The following is a 25635-nucleotide window of genomic DNA, read 5'->3' on the forward strand; positions in this document are numbered from 1 at the left end:
CAGCTTTGGGCCTCCGCAAATATCGGAAGAAATCGGCACCTATGCTAAGAAGGCGAACAGCGCCGAAATCTTGCCCGCTCCACTCCACCCTTCTCAACCTCCTTTTCGCGCAGGTTGGTGTGTAGACCAGGGGTTCCATTACTTTCTAGCTCAGGGACGGCGACAGGGATGGGCACGGGTGGGCGAGCGCCCACCCAAAAATTCCTGTGCCCACCCGCTTGCCCACTTGGGATATGTGAATGTTTCAATAAATAAGTGTATTCTGGTATTCATTACACGTATATTTTACTCATGAATATTATCTATACTAGAAATGTTCACATATCATCATCCCATAAAAAGCTGTCTTAACTTTATCATTAGAAAGCAAAAGGAATTACTAGAGATTTTGAAACAAAAAAGCTGTGATCATTTGAATACTTCTATGATTAGAAGCAGCTACTAGGTTAGGAGGTGCAAAATTATGCAGGGTATGATCATGATGAGGTCAGGATTTAGGTGACTTTGAGGGCTGCATCTCTGGGCCTTCACTGGGAAAAAAATGCTTGGAAAAGTACCACATAAAGAAAAAAATGAGGTACTTCGGATGTGATGAAGAAATGTAGAAATACGTATAACTAACCACCTCATGTAGCTTGGCGAAAAGTTATAACTGAAACTGTGGAGGGGATTGGGGTGGGGTCTTGGTGTTGTAAGCTCCGGGCCTTCACATAGCCTATATAAATTCCGGCCTGCGTATGATTAAAATAATCTCTAAATAAACAAATAAAACCCCATCTTACCGTTGCTTCCTCCAGCAACACAATAAATTATTTCGACTTTTTAATTAGGTCTACATTGAAATTCCAGAAGTGTATTTTTTTTTATTTCATTACAATTTTTACTTACATGTCATCTTCAAATATCTACATGGTTTACAAAATAACAACTTTGGACCGAAGTGTATAAATTTTGATGTAACAGTTATCTGGGTATGGGAAAATCTGCAGAATTATTGAATTAATAATGGGTGGCTACTTCTATTTAGAAATCTTCGTTCCTCACATAAATTTAACCTATCAGTTACGTAATCATGCGATTTTTCTTGTGATGAGCTTACGTAGAATTAAAAGAAGAAGAAGTTGGTAGGAAAGCTTTGTTTTGAGGGCGTCAGAGAACTAACCAATCACGATGATAATGGTTTAAACTGTAGAAGCATCAGATGTTCAGCCGAAAAGGTCAACAGAATCTGTAGATGAAGATGAAGTAAAGAAAAAAGGTAATATCACGAAGTATCCAATATAACATTTTGTTTCTTTGTTCTTAAATCCACTTTTATGTTCGGATAGGCTAATCGGGACTGTTTAAAGTTTAAAGTTTAAAGTGGAGTCCGATCCACCAGGGGAGGGGGCAGTTCAACCCAGAACTTCTTTATTTATTTATTTATTTATTTATTTGTCTCTTATTTATTGTTATTTATTTATTTTCTCATTTCATGTGAAAGTGCATTCCAGTCCCTAACCACTGATACAGTAAAAGAGTTACTAAAAATTCAGTTTTGTGAGTTTTAATTGTCAGAAGATTGGAACTTTGGGATCTTTTGTATGATAACTCTGGGTTTCCTTAGGGAAGCAATCTGCCTGTGAGATATAAAGGACTTACTGTATAAAGTATTTTATTTTCTTCCGTTGACCCTTGATTAAAAGAGCATTATAAGGCGAAAACATTATGCCAGTGAAGAAAAAATATATACAGAAAGAACTCAAGGGGAAGGTGTCATCTTATCACCACAGAAGATGCTTTCATTTAAGAGGGTGTATTGCCAGAGGGAAGCATTTAAGACTTTCGGAAAACAACGTTATTGTTCACGGAGATAGCTGCCTTGATCCAACAATATAACACTGTGAAATTGAAACTACCACCTAAACTTTGGAAGGGGTATGAACTAATGCAACTCCACTTTTGTAAGAGTAAATTGTTGCTGATTCGCCTGATTTGTTCATGTGAAGTCACTTTTCTGCTAATTTTGGCTAAGGGCGGCGATGAGGTTCAATGGTGATTAGATGAAAGTGACGAAGGGCGAAAACAAATACACGCAGACACTGAAAATACAACACCCCACAAGTTATTATTTTTAGTGTTGTTTCAGGCGCCAGAGACTCGTTCGCCTGCAAGATTAAAGTTTCCAGGGTATACTGGGTAGGATAGAGGTTGACATTTGAGTGTGTTCGAAAAGGTCGCGCCATACAACCCAAGTCGTCTGTGAAAAAGAGATGAATTACCGGGTAAAGTGATCAATTTCGATGAATTCCTTGTGTCGAAAATCACATTCTACAAATGTAAACTATTTGTTACCAGTGGCGAAGCGTGACATTTTTACGTAGCTAGTCATCGCAAGATTTGCCAAATTGCAAGAAAATTTTATGAAATATATTTTTATTTCCATAAAGTTTAAAATCTAGGGGGAGAATTGCCCCCTTGCATGTGCTGGAAAAAAAATGCAAGAAATATATGAAAAATAATTCCATCATGAGTATCATTTTGTCCTGCTACTCTTAGATTTTGCTAGCTTTGCGTTTTTTACTTCAATGTTTAACCCACTAGATTGGTTTCCGTCCAGGATTGGGGGCAATGCCTCCCCTGCCCTCCTGTGGTTGCCCCACTGTTTTCGGAGATATATATATATAAAACAAGAAACTGACATCTACTTATGACTTGATTACCCAACGAGATTGTTCACCTTGCTGGTCTGCTGATGTGTGCTTCACATTCCCCTCAACATGTTTACATGTAATCGGATACCATGAGCAAGTGGTAGCAGTGGAGAGAATAGTTCAAACCGTAAAACATCGGCTGAAATTATATTTCCCCGCCATAATGTAATCACAGTTACCTCCTCCATAGACATAACACTAAGACATAGTGGATTTTTAAGCCATAATATAGTGGAAAAGGCTAGGATTGGATTCCAACAGTCTAAGCTTCTGCTATGTTTGAATTGAATTGAATTGTTGTTATAAGTCCACTTTATGCACAGAATGGCTAATCGGGACTGGACCTAAAGTTTAAAGTTTGATCCGAACCACTGTGTCATGTGCCTCCACCGTCTGCTATGTTTGGTTTTACTTGGACGGAACTGTCACAAAATTCAAAGAAACGTACTTTAAGCACACATAAGCTAATCGGGACTGGACCTACAGTTTAAAGTGGGATCCGAACAACCATGTGCTTTCACCAGGTATCAGACTGACTGACTAATATTTCAAAGGTTGTCTGTGACAAGTAGTTCAATAGTTATTTTTAAAGTTTTTTTTGGGGGGGAGGGGTATTAAAACGTTTTTTCGTTATATTACAAAAGCTTATATACGTAGTTCGAATCCAGAGAGGGGGCCGCGAGGCGGTGCTTGTGCACCCCTTAATTTTCTTCCGCACCCCCTACATCAACTGAACAACTGAAAACACTAACCCTTCGAGTTTCATATTATGTCATATCATATTGAGCGCCGAATGTTAGGTACTGAAGTAAACCATTATTATTGTATGGAACAGGCAAGCACTGAAAGAGATGCCGATGTACATACTTTCCTGTACTGGTGGCAGCCTCTATAAAAAATAAAAATCAGCGGCCTTTTTTTTCTTTTGTCAGCATTGTTGTTATGAATTTTTTCTTCTTTTATTTCTTAAAGTGGTCTGTTCGTGGTTTTTGATAATGCCTATAGCTTAATGTGAGTTATGTTGATTTTTCTTCTTTCTTGCATTGTTGATAAACGGTTTATTTTTCGCATACTTGTTCTTGCTCACACTGGACCAAGAATGTCAGCTGCATTCAAGTCAGTGTGCAATGTGCGTTTTGTCCTGAAGTGGCATACAATGTACTATGTATTTTGTACCTCCAATGGTTACATTGAAAAGGTTTACAAATTGTGTTTTTAGAGGCAAGGATGATTTTATTTTGTATTTCACTACTTGCGTAGTTCAATAAGAGACTGCTAAGTGTATCTGATTGTTTACACTTTATGACCATTTTCTTGGAATATAAGACTTTGTACATATCATCATGGACGTCCAGGGGGAGGGCAAGGGTAAATGAATGTCAATCTAAACTTATATTTATATTTTGTATATTTATATTTGTATATATATATATATATATATATATATATATATATTTACATTTATGTATATTTTACACATACAATTTAATTTCAGTCAGTAATTTATGTTAATTAGTGGCGGTGATTGGGGGTGCAGTTACTTTTATTACAACTTACTTACATTGGTGATAATTTTTAGGGTAAAATGTTAAGAAATATAATGATTCGTTTGGAGAAGAAGGTGGTAAGAAGACGACGGTCGCCGACGTATACGGCTACATGATGATATAATGGTTAAAATTAATTTATTTCATTGTTTGTTTGGTTTACTAGTAATGACTATATCTACTCGACAACGCACACCTAAAAGTGAGTTGAATACTCAGTTATTGCAGATCCAGTGGCCTTATATTAATTAATCTTAGTACAAAATCAAGCAGAAAATGAATAACACATAATAAAATAAAATATTCCTTTGGGGTAATTCTACACGTACGTGTATTTTCATAATTTTATGTCTTGTCCCCCAATTATTATGATTTTTTTTTCGCTCAATGAATTGGGAATAGGGCTGCAGCAGCTTCCCCCCCCCCCACCCGGTGGACCTTGACTATATCCTCCGGATTCACTCTCGTAAAGAAAAAAAATATTTTTTAATGGTAGATAGTAGGGAATTCCCAATTTCTCACCCCTCTCCCTCCAAATACATGCACATTTTATTGTCATATCGAATACCTATGCTCACTGCCAAACGGAAACCTTACTTCTACATTTGATGAAAAATTAGCGTCTGAATATTTTTCCCATCTTTTTCTTTATATATGAACTGAAAAAAATTACGTATATGTTCAAAAATTTCGATGGTGCGGTTGAACCACGTTACTCCGCTGTGGACACTCTTGACAGCCTGTGCGCGGGTGTTCAACGGGAAATCCTTGTAAAAGGTAAAGGTAAAGTGCTCCCCTGTGCATAGCACCATGCCATGAAGGCATATAGGGGGTGTGATTGTAACGCCCCACACTTTCTTGATCCGGTCGTGAGTGGGGGTGATGTGATCAGCATCACGCCCCTGACCGCCTTTACCCCCCAGGGTTTCCCTCAGGTACCCATGTTATTCGACGCTGGGTGGGCGCCGGGGCCGCTTCCATCCCGGATTTGAACCGGCCGGGGATCGAACCCGGGACCTTTAGCATGGTAGTCAGACGCGTTACCGACTGAGGCACCGCGGCCACCTTGTACTACTAACAAATATAATAAATATATTGTGAACAATGCATTTTTGCTTGTTGTAACACTGACGTCTTAACACAGCAGAAACTTTCTTCTCTGTCAATTGTGGAAATCGAGTATTAAATGTTCATGTAGTTGGCAACATGTAATTCGTGGGAGGTAAGGCGGGTTTTTTAAACCGCCAAATATTTTGCGCGCACTATTGAGTCCATTGCTTCGGTGAGAGGGCAGTCGTGCCGTGTGTGTGATAGGTGAAGTTGCAAACATGAGACAAAATAATAAACGGAACTTCAAGGTAATGAAGCCTATTTCAGTGCGATTCAAAGAAGATGGTGTTATTTACAAATGTACTGCAGCGAGAGTTAAGATGAAGAATAAGAAGTTGTCTGTTGGTGAAGTGCATGATGTTCGCTGGATCGACGGACAGTTCTATAAAGCTACAATTTTGGAGATAGGTAAGTGTCTTGTTCTTTTCACTGTTTTTATATTAATTCTTTAATTTTTAGCAATAATAACACATAACACGAGCATATCTGGGTTAATATAATTATAATTTTCAGTGGGTCAGAACTTATGACTATTTGCAGTTGCGCCTTATAACTATTTACAGAAAAAAAACTTGTTTGGAATCAAGTTGTCATCCTTGAATAGCATTTGTTCGACTGGGCCTAGGTTATTTTATTAATCAAGTTGACATATGACTGTCGTTTTATTGCAGAGGCTATGGAAATAGCGAGTGGTGTTGCACCCAGAGAAGGAATTTCGTTTAGTTCCCTGACAATTGGGGTCGAAACGTGACCAGGATGAGAATAATACAAAATTGTGTATGCGGGAGGCAAGGGGGGTGGGGGGGGGCAACTACTGGTCAAAGTTAAAGGTTATGCTGATTATATTCATACTTTTAAAGCGTTAAAAATCCTAGGCATAGATTTACCTCTGTTAGGTTAAATTATAACCCGTGAAGAAATATGGCTGATAAGGCAGGTACAAACTGCAGTTTGTTAACGTAAAGGCTGAGGGAGTTCATGTGATTTTGGCTGATTAAAATAAAAGAAGGGAAATGTTTGAAACGTTTTAATAGTATTGTAAAAAGTAGCCCTTTTCAAAATTACATTACGAATTTTCTTAAGCACGCTTACAAACTCGGCACATAGAGTGCGAAAGGTTGTCACAAATTATTAAAAATATTTGCTTTCAATTTAGAATCTCGACGTTGAAACCCTGTTGACAGGTATATTGGAATATTTTCTTCCACTAGATAGAAAGGCAATTCTATTTTTTGGATACGTAATTTTAAGGAATTGGGTCCATATTGGAGTTTCTCATTGGGAAAATTGATTAACGAACGTTTAACCGAATACATGGGTAGAAGAGTATCATGTTTTCCAGTAGACGTTGCTCTTCCTTTGTGAAACAGAGTTTAGAAAAATAAAGCTGTTTTGTGATGAAATGCAAGTGCTTGTAACCCTGAAGGGACCAATCTCAAGCTGTCATAATTTTCTCGGTTATGTCTCACGTTTATAAACAACAGCTGACTGCTTGGGTATTGCTTTCATTTTTGACCTTGACAAAGACGCAACAGAAAACTCTCGATATTCCTGTCTGCGTTCTAATGCTACGCTATCCACCGAAGAATACTTCTCTAACATTTTTTTTTTTTTTAATGTTAACCGGTCATTTTTGTTTCACATGTCAAGAAATGCTCTTTTCACCTTTCATCTGCCTTGCTTGCAGTATTGTACAGTCACTAGCAAATATAAGAACAGGCGGATTGTCAAGCACTATTGTCGTTCTTTTTTCTTCTTTATAGCATGCTTTTTAACGAATGGGATTGTGCTGTTGCTGCAGCAGATATTGCATTCTGTCTATTGTTTTTTTTTTTAACTTCAAATTGCGACAAATTGCTAATGAACATGATGGTTGATAATATGGGTAGTACATCCTTTGTCACAAAAGTTCCAGGACTGAGCTCGTAAAAAATAATTGATTCAACTTACGGACTAATGGTCCTAGGTCTTGTCAAATCTTGTCGGCTATCTATGCACAGCCGCTCCCGTTTCTGGAGGTCAAGGAAGCAAGCAGAGAAAGCTTCATCTGGAATGCTTCTCAGCACATCTGTCACAGCCGTTTGGATTGCTGCAATATCTTCATCTTGACGCTTCCATTTGAGCGGCGTTTTCACACTGGGAACGGGCCTCCCCGATGACGCAGTGGTAGCGTCGTCACCTTTCAATCAAAGGATCCCGGGTTCGATACCTGGTGGAGGTACATAGTGGTTCGGATTCCACTTTAAACTATAGGTCCAGTCCCGATTAGCTTAATGTGTATAAAGAGGGCTTAAAACGCCAACTTAATCAATCAATCACACGGCCAAACAAAAGAAATCACACGGCGACAGTACGGGTTAATATGGGTGATGTGGTAGAGGAGGAATACGATGATTGGCCAGATATTCCTGGACTGATAAAGCAGTATGGGCCCTGCATTGTTGCGCAATAAGAACCACTGCCCTGATGTGCACAAATCAGGCCGGATTGCTGGACGCAAAACGTTTCAGGACGTCAATATAAACGTCTTGGTTTATCTTTTGTCCTTCATGCAGATATTCATGATGCACCAAACCTTTAACATCAAAAAATGCGATAGCTTCTGTAGCTTTCTGATAATCCCACCTTCCTCCCAAACAAGTTTAACACCGTAATGGTATTTCCAAGGTTTTTTTCCATAACAAATTTCAAAACTTTCCAAAAAAGAAAATAAGATCAATAAATAGCCACTAGTTATATTTATTACTATCATCCAGAAATATGGACAATTAATTCTACATCTGAAAAGCACGCATTTGTTCATCATATTCTCTTCTTTTGACAAAATTTGCAGAATTGTTGTTCAAGGAGTTTCTATCTGAATGTTTTTCTTTCATGTACGAAGTTCTAGAAATTTGATACAAATGAATCAATACAAATTCGGAACAAGTGAATCCATAGAGGTCGTTCTGGGCCCATTTCCAATTGGATAGATTGGAAAAATTAGACGAGATCTAAAAAGAATATAACATTAAAATGTGTTTGGATACCTGATTTAATTAACGTTTTTCAGTTATACCGTTAGGTTAACCGCGATAGTGGACGTGCGTATGATAGCCAGGGAAGAGGCAAGGTTATGTGTAGTACGTTAGTGTAATTACATACAGAGAATAAAATATAACTTGGAAAATCAGAGTTTACATCCTTGTAGTTCAGTTGTAGGAGAGTTGAAGAGGGTTGAGCAAGTGACTCAACAACGGCTGCATTTGTAGCGGCCACAGCTTTTATACTTTTCGTGAATCGCAAATTGAAAGAACGACATCAATAACTACAAGCCCTCTAAGTTACATATTCGCCTACACATCGGACAGCAAGAGTTTCGTGAATTGTTCTGCAAGTCCAATTCTAATTTTGCCAGTATCGATCAGCTTTAGTGCAGAAACTGAAGCAATTAAGAGCCAAGAAAACGACGGATCATCCGTTATTTAGTGCTACATTTAATTCAATAAATCTATTTGGAATGAGTCCTTCCAATGTCTCTAGGTTTACGTCTTGTTTACAGAAGAAATTAAAAAGAATATGAAACAGAAGTATCACACCTACGTATTTTGTTAATAGGGCTTAGTTTGTTTGTTGGAAGTACAACGGTTCAGAAAAAAAAAACAGAGGAGGATATGAAGAACAGATGCGTGTTCCACAGACGTTGAACCTATTTATATGAATGGTGAAGTTAGTACCCTCCAAATCAAAACACGTTCATGAGCTGTTGTTCAGAATCACCACAAAGCTTTAGCTTTATGTTTGAGCATGATGTAAATTGTGTAACTGAGAAAAGTGAGAGGCTTCCGTGACGTCATAATTGATAATATCTCAAGGATGTCAGCTGCTTTTGAGAAACGAAAAACTAGACCTGTTAAAAATTAACTTCGTTCTGGGACATGGGGCTGTTCGCTGCTACGGTATGGGATTAATTCCTTAAGTACCTCTAGTACAAATACTGCAATTTTGAACATTGACGATACAGTTTGAATAAAATATGCCATATAATATTTTATACTAGAAGTATGTAGTTTCTACAAATTTTGTTAGAATATTCGGAGGTTAACGTTTTTCGTATTTTGTTCTGAACCATATTTATATAATCTTATCATCACTAACTTGTTTAGAAATGTGTATTCCACTCCCTTTACGAAACCGTATTTAATTGTACGATGTTTCACTCATTTTGAACAATTTTCTCAAAACGTTTTCAGAGAGACATATCATTCCAACAGACAAAGTAACAGTAATAGGTTTAGTAGGGTGGGTGGAAAATGTTAGACAAAATAACGCGAGGATATTTCATCGGCTGCTTCTTTACATTTCTTTCTTAGGTACTCTTGTACCCCCCCCCCCTTCCCAGTTCTTCACACTGATTCTGAATGATTTACGGAGCATTTTTCATGTTTCCGAGAACTCTTATTTTTCTAACATCCTTTATCTTTATACTTAATTACGTAGTTGAGCATACTTACCATCGTCCTCTGTGGCCTTTGTAGGGAGGCTATAATAGAGGCGATGTGATCACACCAGATTCCAGATTCCCCGCAGGTACCCATTAATGAGAAACTGGATGATTGATTGATTGAGTTGGTGTTTTAAGTCCACTTTGTGCACAGTAAGGCTAATCGGGACTGGACCTACAGTTTAAAGTGGGATCCGAACCACTATGTGCCTCGACCGGGAATCGAACCCGAGACCCCTTGGAGAAACTGGATGAGTCCCAGAGCCGCTCGTGCTGGGAGTTAGCTAGAAAATTCGCATCTGAAATCACCCATGCTGGGAATAAATCCCGGCTTTCCTACGTGGCAGCCAGACACCCTTCCGACTGAGCCACCGAGTCGAATTTGCAAGAAAGAACAGAAGTTAATAATAAAGCAAGCACTGCAAAAATAATAGTATTTTCGGTCATTTACAATATATTGCCATTCAGACCTCCATACAAATACGTTAAACTGTGATTTTACTTGTACAGGAGCATAAAATCAACAACGACGCCAGGGAAAAGTGACAAGAGAAGCAGCAGGCGCAAAGACGGAGGGGGGTTACGCTTGAAATTGCATTTTATATACTTCTAAATATCACTTGTATTAAGGTTAAAAATTCACTTTGGAAATATGAAAACCCCAAAGAAAATTGGGTTTTCTACTGAGGGGCTCCACCCACAGCTTTTTTCCAGGCGCCGTCACTGCATAAAGCAAATTTTACACTTTAAAGCAGTGCTTTATTTTGAGTACTAATCAGTGAAGCTGAGGAGAAGTTTCCCACTGCGTATTCTTCCGCCTGCCTGTCTGCCAGTCCGTGTCAACTAGCCGTATCTCAGAAATTACCAGAGCTCCAAATACGAAACTTGATAGGTTGATAAACCTAAGAAATACCAGCAAAAAGCATCATAGATCATCTCGATCCGAGCACCGTCTTTCCGTGAGGGACAATCGAAGTCACGTTACGTGCCGATATCTCAGAAACTGTTAATGCTACGTAATAAAATGTAATAGATCATCTCGATATAAGTTATCTGAATCGACATATCCGTCTGTCTGTGGTAGCAAATAAATCGAAAGTCAACAATCTATATATTTTTAACATTACGATATCACCGGAATTATTAGAGCTAGAAATTTGAAACTTGGTAAAAACTGAAACATCTTGGAAATACGCACCTGATGTAGTATATACGTTCTCGATTGGGCTATCCATTTGATTTTTGTAGTCAACAGTCGAAACCGATTGATATTTATATGGTAGTCAGAAAAATTATTGGAAATGAAAATAGAATTTGATGCACTGGCAGACCTACTCAATACTACTCTGAAGTGACATAAATAATATGAAGGTCCACGTATATAAGGGGGAAGGGGAGGGTCAAACAATTGAAACTCAACAATCAATATATATTTGACCGTTGAGATCCTGGAATTACTGAAACATGTAATACGTGCAATTTTGTGTTCTGAAGGCCATGTTGAACAGTCACTTCTTTCGTGAAAATGTTCTCTATTGATCCGCCCATTATCCGTTCTATTTAACAATCAAACTAACCGATATCTCTTTATTAGAGATACAAATAGAGTAGTCTGACTGTTTATAAGTTTAACCGTGGATATAACATGTTCTGATTAGTACCCATTAAGCACATCACGGTAAGATTGTGAATGCTGCTCCAACTTGATTTAAGTATTTAACAAAGTTCTCTTCGGAAAGGAAATCTGATAAAATTGGGGAATATAACCCTCCCGGTATCCCTCTCTGGTTACGCTTGTTTTCTATTTTACATAATATATAATGTTATACAATATCGCATAGAAATATTAATTACGAAGAGAAAGACGTAGTCATTTCTCAAGAAATGTTGATTTCATTAGTTTCTAAGGTGAACAAATTGTTAATATTTTTACAGGACCATCTCTGGATGACGGTGAAGAAGAAGACTCTGCCAGCAGACAGCATGCTCAAGTGACATTGGAAAGTACTGTGAAGCAAACATCTAAGAAGAGAAAATTCGAAAACATACAAATGTCACAGACAGTGAACAATTCTCCTGTAGAAGAGAGAACTGAAATATCTAGTACTGAACATGTAGTAAATGGAATTGAAAATTCTTACCAACAAAGGCAATCTTGTAAAGCAACTGCGTGTGATGAGGTGAAACGTCCGAATTATCAACCGGATTTGACAGAGATAAGCAAAGCAAAACATTTAGATAATAACCACAGAGTGGAAAATGCAATTATTTCATGTTCAAGGGAAACTGAGTGGCGTGAATGTCAAACAGACGTATATACATCCAATGCAAACAACGTACCATCTGTGAATGAAGATAAAGAAGAAGAATGGATCAACAGAAATGCTCAAGAGGCATTACAAACGTCTAAGAAGAGAAAATTGGAAGATATGCAATTGCCACATGTGGAGACAGTGAACAATTCTCCTTTACAAGATAAAACTGAAATATCTAGTACTGAACATGAAAATTCCTACCAACAAAGGCAATCTTGTAAAGCAACTGCGTGTGATGGGGTAAAACGTCCGAATTATCAACCGGATTTGACAGAGAAAAGCAAAGTAACACATTTAGCTAATAACCACAGAGTGGAAAATGCAATTATTTTATGTTCAAGGGAAACTGAGTGGTGTGAATGGCAAGAAAATATAAAGGTATCAAATTCTAACAGTATACCTATTGCAAATAATCAGTTTGAAATGGAAGACTACTCAAAGTGTTCTGATAGAAACAAAGAATATGCAAAGAAAAATATAATTGGAAACATTTCATCAAGAATAGAGAAGGATAAAACAAGGATGGTAGAAAGAATGCAACAAAATCGCAAAACAAGTAAAATTCAACAAATAAATAGATCTTTGAGACAAAAACATTTATCGTCGTCCGTGGGAAAATTTAAGAAGAGCAGTACTAATAAACACAACGGAAAAAAGGTAGAAGTGTGTACAACAATCAAGCAAAGGTCAGGCAAATCAGAGAGACTTAATTTTAATGATCAGAAATCTACATGCAGAGAGACAGCTCCATCCTTTCCAAAATTATCGGAATTTAGAAAAACAGCTATATATAAGAAAGGAAACATGGTGGTGGATGTGCTTTCTGTGGAAAATACAACAACAAACGAAGCTGGGTCATCCCTTCATGATGACTTACAATTGCAAGGAAGAGAACATGTTCAATCAACCAATCGTGTCTTGGAAAGTAACGAGGTCGAGGAAGATTCTTCAATAGACTTAACTCCTTCAGAATCTGAATATCTTCCAGACACAGATAATTCTGATACTGAAATTGAAAATTGTCTTGAATCAACTAAGAAAAATAAAGCCTTGGCGTCAGTTAATTCTGATAAGGAGAGTAAAAAGTGTAGTTATAGCGATACTTGTAATAGATCAAAGAGGATTAATGAAGAAGACACTTTGTCTTCCAGTAGTGACACGTTGGAAGTAGATATTACGAGAAAGAATGGAACTAAAAGAATATTTAATAAGAGACAACATTGTTTTTACTGTGGAGATACAATGATAAAACTTTCACGGCACCTACACAGAAAGCACATAGATGAATTAGACGTCAAGGCAGCTTTTGCATTTCCTAAGAACTCAAAGGAACGAAAGGAAGCCTTAACATTACTTAGGAACCGTGGAAATTATACTCACAATGTTGAAGTTGTGAAAAATAAGAAAGGAAAACTCATTGTTAATAGAAGGCCATATATCCAATTAGCAACACCAGAATATTTGCCATGCGAATATTGCTTCACATTGCTTGTAAAATCTAATATCTGGAGACACAAGAAAATTTGTAAATTTGCTCCGAAAAATGGACCACCTTCCAAGTATCGCCACCAAGCACGCGCTTCGCTACTGATGCCCATTTCATCAGTAGCCACTGAAGGTCTGAAGGAGAATGTTCTTGGTAGGATGGTTCAGGACAGAGTATCTCTAGTGGTTCGAAATGATGAATTGATTCTCAAATTAGGAAGCCGACTGCACAATATCCATGGTCACCTAAAACATATGCACAGTACCATCAGTAGCAAAATGAGAGAACTCGGAAGGTTTTTGATAGAAATTAGAAAACTTGACAATACAATAATCACACTACGAGACTGTATTTCACCTGCAAAATTTAAAAGTGTGATTCAAGCTGTACGTATTCTTTGTGGTTTCCAGGGAGAATCTAATACATATAAAGCTCCCTCCTTAGCACTGAAAATTGGCAATTCCCTATCTGAGACGGCAAAGATAATGAAGGCCGACGCTATAATAACTCATGATATACAAATGAAGGAGAATGCAGATGATTTCCTTCATTTGATGACATCTGAATGGAATGTTGAAATTTCAAGGAATGCCTTGAAAACTTTGGAGGAAAAGAAATGGAATACGGATGTTTTGCTGCCACTAAGAGACGATCTGCTAAAACTACAGTCGTATCTTAAGAAGGCCAAACAGGACCTCACACAGAAGATGAAAGACAATCCCGATGAATATACATGGACTTCGCTCTGTCAGGTTGTGTTAACGTACCTCATATTATTCAATCGGAGAAGAGTTGGTGAAGTTCAAAGACTGTTAACAGAAACTTACACTAAGCACAGGGTAAATAATAAATTTAATGAAGATGTATTCAACAGCTTAACTGATCTGGAAAAGAAATTGTGTCAGTCTTTAATAAGAATAGAAATACGTGGGAAGAGAGGCCGAGGCGTTCCTTTATTTCTAACACCTGGCATTGACGAATGCATGCAAATATTAATCCATACTAGAACAGTTGGAAACATCCGTGAAAGTAATCCGTATTTCTTTGCCATTCCTTCAACCCAAGATAGTTGTGTGAGGGCACACGATTGCCTAAGAAAGTTTTCTCAGGAATGTGGAGCAAAGAACCCAGCTGCATTAAGATCTACACGTTTAAGGAAACATATTGCAACCATGTCCCAATTGCTTAATCTGAAGGACTGTGAACTGGACCAAATCGCGAGACATATGGGACACGATATTCAGATCCACAGAGAATATTACAGATTGCCAGAGTCAACTGTGCAGCTCGCCAGTGTCAGCAAATTACTCCTTACATTGGATCAGAGAGGAGGACTAGAAGAGTGCAGGGGCAAATCACTGAGCGAGCTTGATGTTCAACTCCCAGGTATGAATACCACATTTATAATATATTTCACTTATGTTATATTTGTAGCATGGACTAAGTTTCCACTCGCAATATACTCACAATTCCATATTATTTTACTATCATCGTACCTTCAACAACATAAAACTTATGCATGCCTTTAAGTTCTAGATGCTAATTTTGGTTATTTTACTACACTTTGCAGCCACTTGGGGTAATCGCGATGATAAAGGAATGAAATAGATGACGGGACAAACACACACTCATGTATTGACCAGGATTTGAATCTGGAACCCCTTACGTCATAGCGCGATATGTACACCATTTCGCCACGGGCGCGGAACATGTTAGATGATGTCACATTCATTGATTACATTGATTCAGTCAGGTTTGGCAACGATAAAAAGAACGAATGACTATAGCCACTATTCTTAAAAAGAACTATTTCTATTCTTACGTTACACGAATGTAATTCCAAGAACACATGTTTGAAAACCTGAGTGTTGATCATACGTATTCCTTTCCTTTGTTACAATCAATAGGTAACACTTTGAGAGCCTTGCCCAACTCACCGACTGCTGTTCATACTTCCACTTGCTCTCAGCAGAGGTGGGAGTCACGTGTGGTCAGTACGACGAACCCCCCAGCCTGTGCAGGCTTCCGTGATCGGATTAGGCTACTCATCCATAGTTCGCCTGTTTGACACCGGTCTCATTCTGTTAATGACTCTGTTTCACAATATTAATTGAAAGTTATTGTTATTTTCAGACTTCGAGGGGGGAGGTTATCATCTTTGTAGCATAATTTACTTAAAATGAAAATCGAGACCAACTTTTATTTATAATATATACATACAAAATATCAAGTAATTATACGTTGAATGCAGGGATATCAAATATGTAAATGATTTTCGTTTTTACAAATAATCGTTACTTTATACAATGATCAGAGTACCATTTCTCAAAATTCTTATTCTGTATCAGACATATATATACATGCACATGCACACACTCCCATAATTTTGGTTTGCAAGTCATTGGTAAAAATTTAGATTATTTTTAGGCAATATATCTAATAATTTCAAATTCATCTTTTCCTTTGAATCTTCTAAATCACGCGACAGTGTTCCATTTTCGGATGATTAGGAAACCTCGATTCATGTACTCTTCAATGAATATTTCCTTTCATATAGTGTAGAAAGATTTACAATTTTCCAAATTACCACATAAATTTATAAACCCATGGAATGGGTATATTTAGGGCTGGTTTTTTTGTATTATTTTTTCAAGAATTTCGTGAAAAATATATGAAATATCGTGTTTATAGTTAAAAATATGGCAGTAATTTCGTGAAAATTTCGTGGTAATTTTTAATGCCATGCACTTATACATAATGTTACTAAATCAATGAATTATTAATTTATACAAGGCTTAATGTTTGCAACATTTATGGGAAAATAAGCTTAAAAATAGTAAATAATAAATTTCACCTTCTGAAAATCAGCCTTACTCAGTTATATTTATATTTTAGAAAAAGTGGAATGTACAAAACAATCTGTCTCTCATTTACTTTCATTCATAAAACAACATAAAAAATAATAAACTTTCAGGTTACTGTGCCTTTCCAAATGATTTCTCATTCCTTTGCAGCCAACATCTTCAAATCGAATATATTTCTTAAAAAGAAATTTGTAAAAAATGCCATTTTTTCGTTTTTATCGTAAAAATGAAAATGTTCGCAGAAACGGTAAATTTCGCTAAAATTCGCGACAAAATTACAGCCGTGAATCAGTCACATTTGTTATAAATCGTGCATATACTACTTGCTGCGTCTCTCCGTTACATTTCGGGTTTATCGCTAATAACAAAAAAAAAAAAAAAAACCCTGGGCGTATTGTTATTTTTGGAGCAGGAATACATGTGTTGAAATTTCAATGAAATTATGTTTATAATTTATAGTCATTCATTACGCTGACGTTGATTTTATATCATACACGTCCCGTCCTATGGTATCTTAAATTCAATTTTCAGTTAGAAAATTGTTACCTTTCTTACATGTACACAATTAATAAAAATCACTTTTCATTTGACAGATATGGTCAGCAATGAAAGATTTGAGGAACTACAAGGCAATATTTGCAATAGCGTTGAAGAACGTTTATCTGAAACAAGTGAGGAACATACAGATATGCATACATTTGCTGAAAGTCATCCTGAAATAGAAAACATTTTTAAAAAGAAGAGAAAGCCATCTAAAAAGAAGTGGTGGTCAAGAGAGGAAGTAGAAGTAGTGTCGAACTTTTTCAAGAGGCATTTAGTTAGGGAAATAATTCCCAAGAAGGATGAGTGTGAGAGGTGTATTCAAGAAAGTAATGGGATCCTAAAAGATAGAGAATGGAAGGGTGTCAAGTATTTTATTTATTCCAGAATAACTCAGAACAAGAAATTTAAACTCAAACAATTCTCAAGTAAATCTGAATTTGAAAGAAACTAGAAAGTATTTTCATGTTTTATTAAAAGAATCAGTTAACAATGAATCTCTCATGTGATTGATGCATTTTATACACAAGTTTAAGGAATAAATTGAGAGTAAATATAATGTTTATATTGTCCGACGCATAGTCAGAAAGAGAATAACATAATGCTCAATTGCACAGTTTTCTAAAATTATAGAAAGAAAAATTATTTTAAAATAGCAAATAATTAATGGTTGTTTTTGTAGAGTGTGAACAACTACTTCTGATCTTTGTTAGAATTGTGATAAGAAAAAAAATATTTGCAGTCACCAAATTTTTATTTCGTTAATTTTAATATTTATTGTCACAAATATCACGTGCTTGAATGCAAACGTTCATACATGGTTGCAGTTGCAATTGTAGAAAATTGCTAAATATTGACAAGCAACACCAACTGCAGTGAATGGAGGAGTTAAGAACTCTTGCAGAAGAAATAAAAACTATTAGAGTTTCTCTCTCACATGAAGCTAGTGTTCTTTTTGCATTAAATTGAGAACTTTCTATACGCACAAGCGATATTTCTATAGGAGTGTAATATTAAATTATTAAAACAAATGTTTAAATTCTTTTTTATGTCCATAGTTCATTAATCTTCAATCCAACATGAAACTGTAAATTAATATCATATGGCAGAGAATTTTGTGTAAACACATAGAAGAATATCTTGTGTTGCTATGATAAATAAGTGTGCATTTTGGTACAATAAGATTCACCATTCTGCGCCATAAAAAGTAAAAAATACTCCTCATTGTAGCTTTTGTTAGGAATAATTTATTCCTAATTTGTTTGCAATTAGTTATTTCTATAATGTGTGTAAAAAAACTTGCTTTGAGTAAAGCGTTTCTAAAGCAAATATTCATAGCTTCATGTATTCATATAACTTAGTATTTTTTAAATGTTAATTCATCAGATATTTCTAAATATAATAAAAGCCTGCCTATTAATAATGTTTTCCCTTTCAAATTTGAGATGTAAGGTACGTAATGTTAAGTAATTCACTAGAAGTGAAGAGGGAATTACAATATTACTATATCCTATTAGTCAACCAATGCAATAGAGCGCTCTATAGTCCGATATTAATAGTTAAACGCAGCATGGGGTTCTACGCGAATGTCACAGTCACAGATTTTCTTTAATTTTAACTTATGTTTTGGGACAATAAGTATTTACCTTCAAAATGTGAGTCTTGATGTTGTGAAATAAGAATAATCACGAACTGCTACAACATCTAAAAACCTCGTGGTAATAATTAGTTTTCAATTGCTTAGTTTATGTAAGTGTGTTTACAAAATGTCTTACTCCAAATACAGAATTTATTGGGGCAAATATTCATTCATCCGTTCACATAATTTTGTAACTTTTTATATTGTGTTCGCAAGGTGATTTTTTAAAAATATAAACGTGTATGTTACTTACAAGTGTCATAGTCTACCTACATCTGATCTTGTCATACAATGTTTACATAATATCTCTACTTTGAATGATGATAGAAGTTACTAGAAATTGATACGTGTGTATCGGAAGTGTCGATTTTAGAAAATATACAGGGTGGCTCAAAAAGTCATTTAACACTCCCGGTACAAGGCCACTGTAGCGCGCAACTTGGAAATGGTGATGACCAATCGTTATCAGGCCAAGGGGGAACCACATTGACGCTACCCACGTGGTCGGCGGCCATTTTGATGTCTTCCATCTTGAATTCAACTTCAGAATTTTAAATGGGAAGGGGGTGATATGATATATCAAAGCAGGCTAGAATTTCACGAGAAATGCAATGGTGAAGGTTTTTTCGATGTATCTTTAACCAGTAAAAAGTTATGACTGAATTCTTGTACCAATTTACTCCTTTTCGAGGTGTTAGAAAAATGCCTTAAAATTTGTTTATAATGCATCAAGATCAAAGTGATGTCTAGGGAGAAAAGTTCACATGCCATTGCACAAGATTTTAATCGGATACATCCACATAGAGCTGCGTATTATGAATGGTTGTCGCGAACAATTTACAGTGTGACGCTTCCATTAAATGAAAAGTCCTTCACAGTGACAAGGCTAATGTTTATGATCATAAGGAAGTTCATAAACTGAATATTCGACCCTTGTCATCTGATAACTAACGTTGGACAGAAACTGCTTCACAACGTTCCCATAGTGTTCTGGTGTTCCTCGCTATTGAAAAAAAACCCTGTAAAAAGTACCTTCTTCCATAAGCAAGGATGAAAAAACCTGTTTATTTAACAATTCCAAGTAGCCCTAAGCACTTAAGGTTCCGTTGATAGAAAATTGACTAACCAGTCGTGTTCCACACAGCACGGCACACCATTAACTTACCAGCACTAACCATTCAGCTTTGATCTGTCGAAAATGGGTTATCAGATAAAAAAGCATCGAATATTCTGTTTATGAACTTCCTTATGAACATAAACATTAGCCTTGTCACTGTGAAGGACTTTTCATTTAATGGAAGCGTCACACTGTAATTCTTCGCGACAACCATTCATAATGCACAGCTCATCATGGATGTATCCGATTAAAATCTTGTGCAGTGGCATGCGAACTTCTCTCCCTAGACGTCTCTTTGATCTCGATGCATTACCGATGAGCTAAACAAATTTTAAGGCATTTCTCTAACACCTCGAAAAGGAGTAAATTGGTACCAAAATTCAGTCATAACTTTTTACTTGTTAAAGATCCATAAAAAAAAAACCTCCACCATTGCATTTCTCGTGAAATTCTAGCCTGATTTGATATATCATATCACCCCCTTCCCATTTAAAATTCTGAAGTTGAATTCAAGATGTCGAACATCAAGATGGCCGCCGACCATGCGGGTGGTGTCAATGTGGTACCCTCTTGGCTTGATAACGATTGGTCATCACCATTTTCATGTTGCGCGCTGCAGTGGCTTTGTACCGAGGGTGTTAAGTGACTTTTTGAGACACCCTGTATATGATTCGTAGTGATATTGAAAAGATGTAATATTACATAAAGAAACTAGCAATATTGTATAATTTGTTGAAAGGTACAATTTCAAAATGAAAGGTAGACATTATTCTGTATTTGCTCTATGTATATGCCATATATGTAACATTCAATCACTTAAATAAGTGTTTATTGTGCATTCTGATATTAATAGTTTAACAATGTTCTACATAATATGTAAATTAACTTCAGAGCTAGCATTAAAAAAATCCTATGGAATATACACGGAATTAAATTCCTTAAGGAAATTATGGGTTTTATTGCACAATGGATATCACTATACCTTGCTTTAACAATTTGTGAAACCTTTGAAGTAGAGTAGTGCTGGAAGAGGGTTTCTCTCGAGCGCCAAATAGTTCGTACGGACGACGCTGGATAGCGTACGGAATTGAGATCAGCTTCGCTCGAGCTAATAACTCTAAAAACGAGTGATATAACCATATATTTGTAGTAGTGGACCCTTAAATATGCATCGTAAGGTGAGAGACGCATTGAAATTGAAACGTAAGTAAACATTGTAATTATCTCCTTGATAAAATGTATATGGTATTTGAAAATGAAACATATGGTTATGGGCTGAAACTGAAAGCACAGTTATTTTACATACATGTGTCTACGTTTATTGTCAGATTAAAATGTTATTCCATTGTAAACACTCGAGCGTGGGAGCCTCGAACAAGTACGAGCGAGAGAAAGTAGTTCCCACAGTACTCTACACTCGACCCTGCAGTATGGCTGTGGGATTTGTTGAACTTAAAGATGTCCAAAATACCAACCAACATGACGTATTATTGCATTTTAGTTTGGACATAGAAACTATGTAAGATAGAAAAATCGCAATGCCTACCTAATAGAAGTATGTAGCAGCATACAGCGTAAAGGATGTCGATATCCATTTGTGTATTAGTATCAAACAATCCATGGGCAACCATTGAAATCTCATTAATTTTTGATATCTTTGATAATTTTTTATCTCACATTTGAAGACACAGATTGAGCGAGACATAAAATATGTTATAATACCATATCATGTAATACAACTTTCAGTACACAAAATGTTATATTTGAATGTCCAACAGTTTCCGATCAAATAGAAGGAATTTATTGTTTGGATAATTGACTAACGGAAGGAACCAAAAGAGAACATTTTGACGAGAGAAATTTATGTTCAACGCGTCCTCTCGCACACCAAATTACACGTTTTGGGACTTTATTGAATTCCAATACACAAAAGATTAAACATCTTTCGTTTTGTCGATTCTAATAGAGAAGAGGACACATAGAATGAAGTCCCTACAGACCTACTTCTCGATAACACCAATGCTACCTTCTATTCACAAAATTAATCAGGTGAAATTCATGATATTGATATGTTGTTTTTTAAGTCCACTTTATGCACAGTAAGGCTAATCGGGACTGGACGTACAGTTTAAAGTGGGATCCGAACCACTTGTGCCTCCACCGGGTATCGAACCCGGGACCCCTTGATTACAAGGCGACGACGATACCACTGCACCATGGGGAGGCCCTGTGAAATTCATGAGAATGTTAGAAAGTTGCCGCATTGATTGATTGATTGATTTGCTTTATTTTACTTCGCTTTTTGTGCCACTGTTAGCTCATTTGCAAAGATGGGAATGAGTGATGATATGATGAAATGGATGAATGGACACTCACAAACATTCATGTCCAGGCCCGGAATTCGAAACCCGCGACCCATGGCGTCGTAGCGCGATGTGCTAACCACTCCGCCACTGGGGTCGGCTAATTGAATAAAAGTAATGGCATCTGTATGATAGTATAATAGCTGCGGTTGCTAAGCTAGCGTCTCATTACTATGCGAGAGACTCGGTCCGATCTCCGGCGGGGAAACCGGGATTTTATCCACCTGTTCAAGCGGCTCCGGCACACACCCAGCGTCGTATAAAGTGGGTATCTGTAGGAAACTCTGTGGAGTAAAGGCGGATAGGGGTGTGGTGCTGATCACATCAGCCCCACCTTCGGCCATGATCAAGAAAGTGTGGGGTCCTAACTCCACACCCTGTATACGCCTTCATGGCGTTGTGCAAAGCACAGGGGAACACTTTATATTTTGTGTTAGTAATAAAACGAAGGTTGGGGGGATGTTTTAAGACAGGGGGTAAAGAGTGGAATTTTATACAGGGGGGAAAAAGAGTGGAATTTTATGAAGGTTTTTAAATGAGTTTCGGAGTGTGCGAATTAACGGGGGTGGTGAGGATGCCGGGGATTTCTCCGCCGCAATAAATTTTATACCCTGCAAAAGAAAGTTGTTATTATCCATGCCAGGGTGTTTTTTATCCTTCTAAATGAAAATGGAATTGAAAGAATATATGTAGTATTCCTTGTCCAATATATAACGTTATATAGCCCCAATCCCACTGACTCACTGACATAAATGTTCTCCATGAAGGAAGCCCCGGAGGCAAAAAATGCCCGATTACGACCACCCATGAAATCGTCCCAAAAGGCCGAGAAAATTAAGAAATCGCTCAATCGGCCCTTCCTTAAGGGTGAAAATGCCCTTTTTTCACGTCCTTAGCAACCGTTGCCACGGGCATTTTTTGCAGCACACATTGTTTCCTTCAATTCTTAATTGTCGAGATACATTATATTTCTCACAGATCTACAACACACAGATGAATCAACTCCTGGCTTTGAAAAAGTGGCTCAAACAAGGTTGGCGTCTACACAAGAAGAAGTTTCAGCCCAGACACAATTACGTATGCATTGTTATACTCAATGCGAGAATATCTACATCGCGCTTGTTTTAACTAAATGTTTAGGAGTATAATAACACAATACTTTATAGTTTGCCGTGCCTGATGTTGTCCAAGGAAACGGTCGTTGTTAGAGAACTTAAAAGAAAGTTTATTTTTACTCCAAAAACTACTGTAAGGGAATTATGCTAGACTTTTCAAATTTCAAAATACGAGCGTCAGAATTTATTACAGATGCAAGGTAGGAATTTGAGGGGAATGAAGGAAAACAATTATTATCCAATTACCTTTAAAAATGTGAAAATGACAAAAGACGTAAATATTGCATTTTCAATTTAGTGTCGCTAATGAATTCGTTTATGCAAAACATCCAACTAATTATCTTGAAACGGCTATTACTTACTCATTTTATTATTAAGAAATTAAACAATACAATTTTGAATATTTGTACCTTATTAGAGCCCATACACACATAAAGTTACTTTCTAAACTTTTCAAATTAGCGAACATATACACTTGTTCCCTTCATCCAATACAACATGCAGACATTTTGCCCCATCTACTAGCATAATAAGATTACGCCCACAACGTGGCCGAAGGTCACGCATGTGAGCGTACAAGACGTGGCCAAAGGCCACGTCGAAAGTACTCTAGTCTTAGCTATATAACAGACACGATTGAAAAATCATTTGTCCATTAATGGTCCAGTCATAAGATTTTTCTGGCCAAAAGTATGTAGCTTTGTGGATTAAGGAAGGACACCATTCTGAAACTGACAACCTCACCGTGCCGAGACAACAGAAGGCTGTTTTCCACTCAAGTTTTCATGGCATAGTCCTGATATTTTACACGTATTAAAGTGTTCACAAGAAACTTGTAGGTAGGTAAGACTGGCATTAAGTATGAACTTGGCATTATAAATTTGGTCACGTTTTCGGTGTTACTAATTCGATAGCTTTCTTCGTGTATGAGTTTGGGTTTACTTAGAATCAGGAGCGCTGCCAGGATCCACTGCAGCACCCTTGTTCAAAACCCATGATGAAAACCCATGATGAACCATTGCCTCCCCGATGGCGCAGTGGTAGCGTCCTCTCCTTGTAATCGATACCCGGTGGAGGCACAAGTGGTTCGGATCCCACTTTAAACTGTAGGTCCAGTCCCAATTAGCCTTACTGTGCATAAAGTGGACTTAAAACAACAAATCAACCAACCAACCATGATGAACCGAACTCTTATTGTTACGAATACGAACCCATATATTACATTATTACTTGTTAAACCATGTCATATTCAGCGTAGAACACTTTCGAAGTGAGACATACAACAGGTAAGCAAGCCATTAATCCTAATGTGACATTAAAGCCACATTTACTTTAGTGTTGGCAGCGGTCTCTACAAAGATCAGCAACTGTTGTGCTTCTTTCGTCATTATTGTTTTAAGAATTGTTTCCACTTATGTCAATTCAGCTTCTGGCCCTTGTGTGTTTTTCATAATTAATTAACTACTACAGCTTATCATTATTTTGAAATTCGAACAAAGTGAGGTAGTTATATTTTTTGTTTCGCTTACTTACCATGCGAGAGACCCGGGTTCGATCCCCGGGGAGGGAGAAACGTGATTTTTTTCCACCTGTTCAAACCGCTAATGCGCCCACCCAGCGTCGTACAAAGTGGGTACCTGGAGGAAACTCTGGAGGGTAAAGGCGGCCAGGGGTGTGATGCTGATCAGTATCACATCACCCCCACCTTCGACCGTGACCAAGAAAGTGTGGGACTCTAACCCCACACCCCCTATACGCCTTCGTGGCGTGGTGCATAGCACAGGGGTGCACTTTACATTTTTTGTTCCTTTTTTTATATCTTGAAGAATGTCGTGAGAAATGAATATTGTGCAATTTCATACCCTAAAACAATTTTCCCTCCCGTATAGAAAATGTCAAAATTCAAGGTATCACAGTTCATTTTTCGTGAAAGTGAAGCATGGTAAGTTCGGAGTACTATATCTTTTGGAAAGCAACAACAACCTGAACTTCTATTTTGATATAGTACATACATTCAAGCGTTTTGATGGGGCATTGTTGCTTTCCATTGTTATGTGGCAACAAAGAGAGTCCAAAATACAGTTTTTGACTGATTTCGGCCCTTAATATCTTGGTTAAGCAACACTACCCAAAATTTTGTTTACTAGACATAGAAGCTTACTATTAGAACAAGATTCCTGAAATAGTAAATTACTTCGATATTGACGCTGTTAGCAGATATAACCCTTTAAATACAAAAGATTTGCAAAATCGGAAACTTTAGAATTAGAGTTATCTCAAAACAGCAAAAGGGAAGGAGAAAACTCGGTATAACATCTTGTAGCTGAATGTATGTACTAACACATGAGAATGAAAAGTCAATA

The 25635-nt window shown here is 37.0% G+C and overlaps 1 protein-coding gene across 1 annotated transcript; it reads left to right on the forward strand.

The window, feature by feature from the left end:
• The first annotated feature begins 5670 nt into the window (after positions 1-5670).
• On the forward strand, positions 5671-18351 carry LOC145983334 (uncharacterized). Its single transcript, XM_083116475.1, has 3 exons — positions 5671-5758; positions 11742-15020; positions 17092-18351. The coding sequence occupies exons 1-3, from the start codon at positions 5671-5673 to the stop codon at positions 17490-17492; spliced, it is 3768 nt and encodes a 1255-aa protein (XP_082972601.1). The 3' UTR covers positions 17493-18351.
• Positions 18352-25635: the final 7284 nt, after the last annotated feature.

This window comes from Lepisma saccharinum, unplaced genomic scaffold, assembly GCF_977018435.1.
Source record: "Lepisma saccharinum unplaced genomic scaffold, izLepSacc3.1 HAP1_SCAFFOLD_814, whole genome shotgun sequence".
NCBI classification, from domain to species: domain Eukaryota; kingdom Metazoa; phylum Arthropoda; class Insecta; order Zygentoma; family Lepismatidae; genus Lepisma; species Lepisma saccharinum.

What these genes read in the sequence shown, in the direction of transcription:
- LOC145983334 (XM_083116475.1), top strand. Translation starts at nt 5,671, where the DNA reads ATGAAGAATAAGAAGTTGTCTGTTGGTGAAGTGCATGATGTTCGCTGG. An exon ending in AGCTACAATTTTGGAGATAG is followed by an intron (nt 5,759 to 11,741) that starts GTAAGTGTCTTG and finishes TTAGTTTCTAAG; the next exon opens with GTGAACAAATTGTTAATATT. An exon ending in GCTTGATGTTCAACTCCCAG is followed by an intron (nt 15,021 to 17,091) that starts GTATGAATACCA and finishes TTCATTTGACAG; the next exon opens with ATATGGTCAGCAATGAAAGA.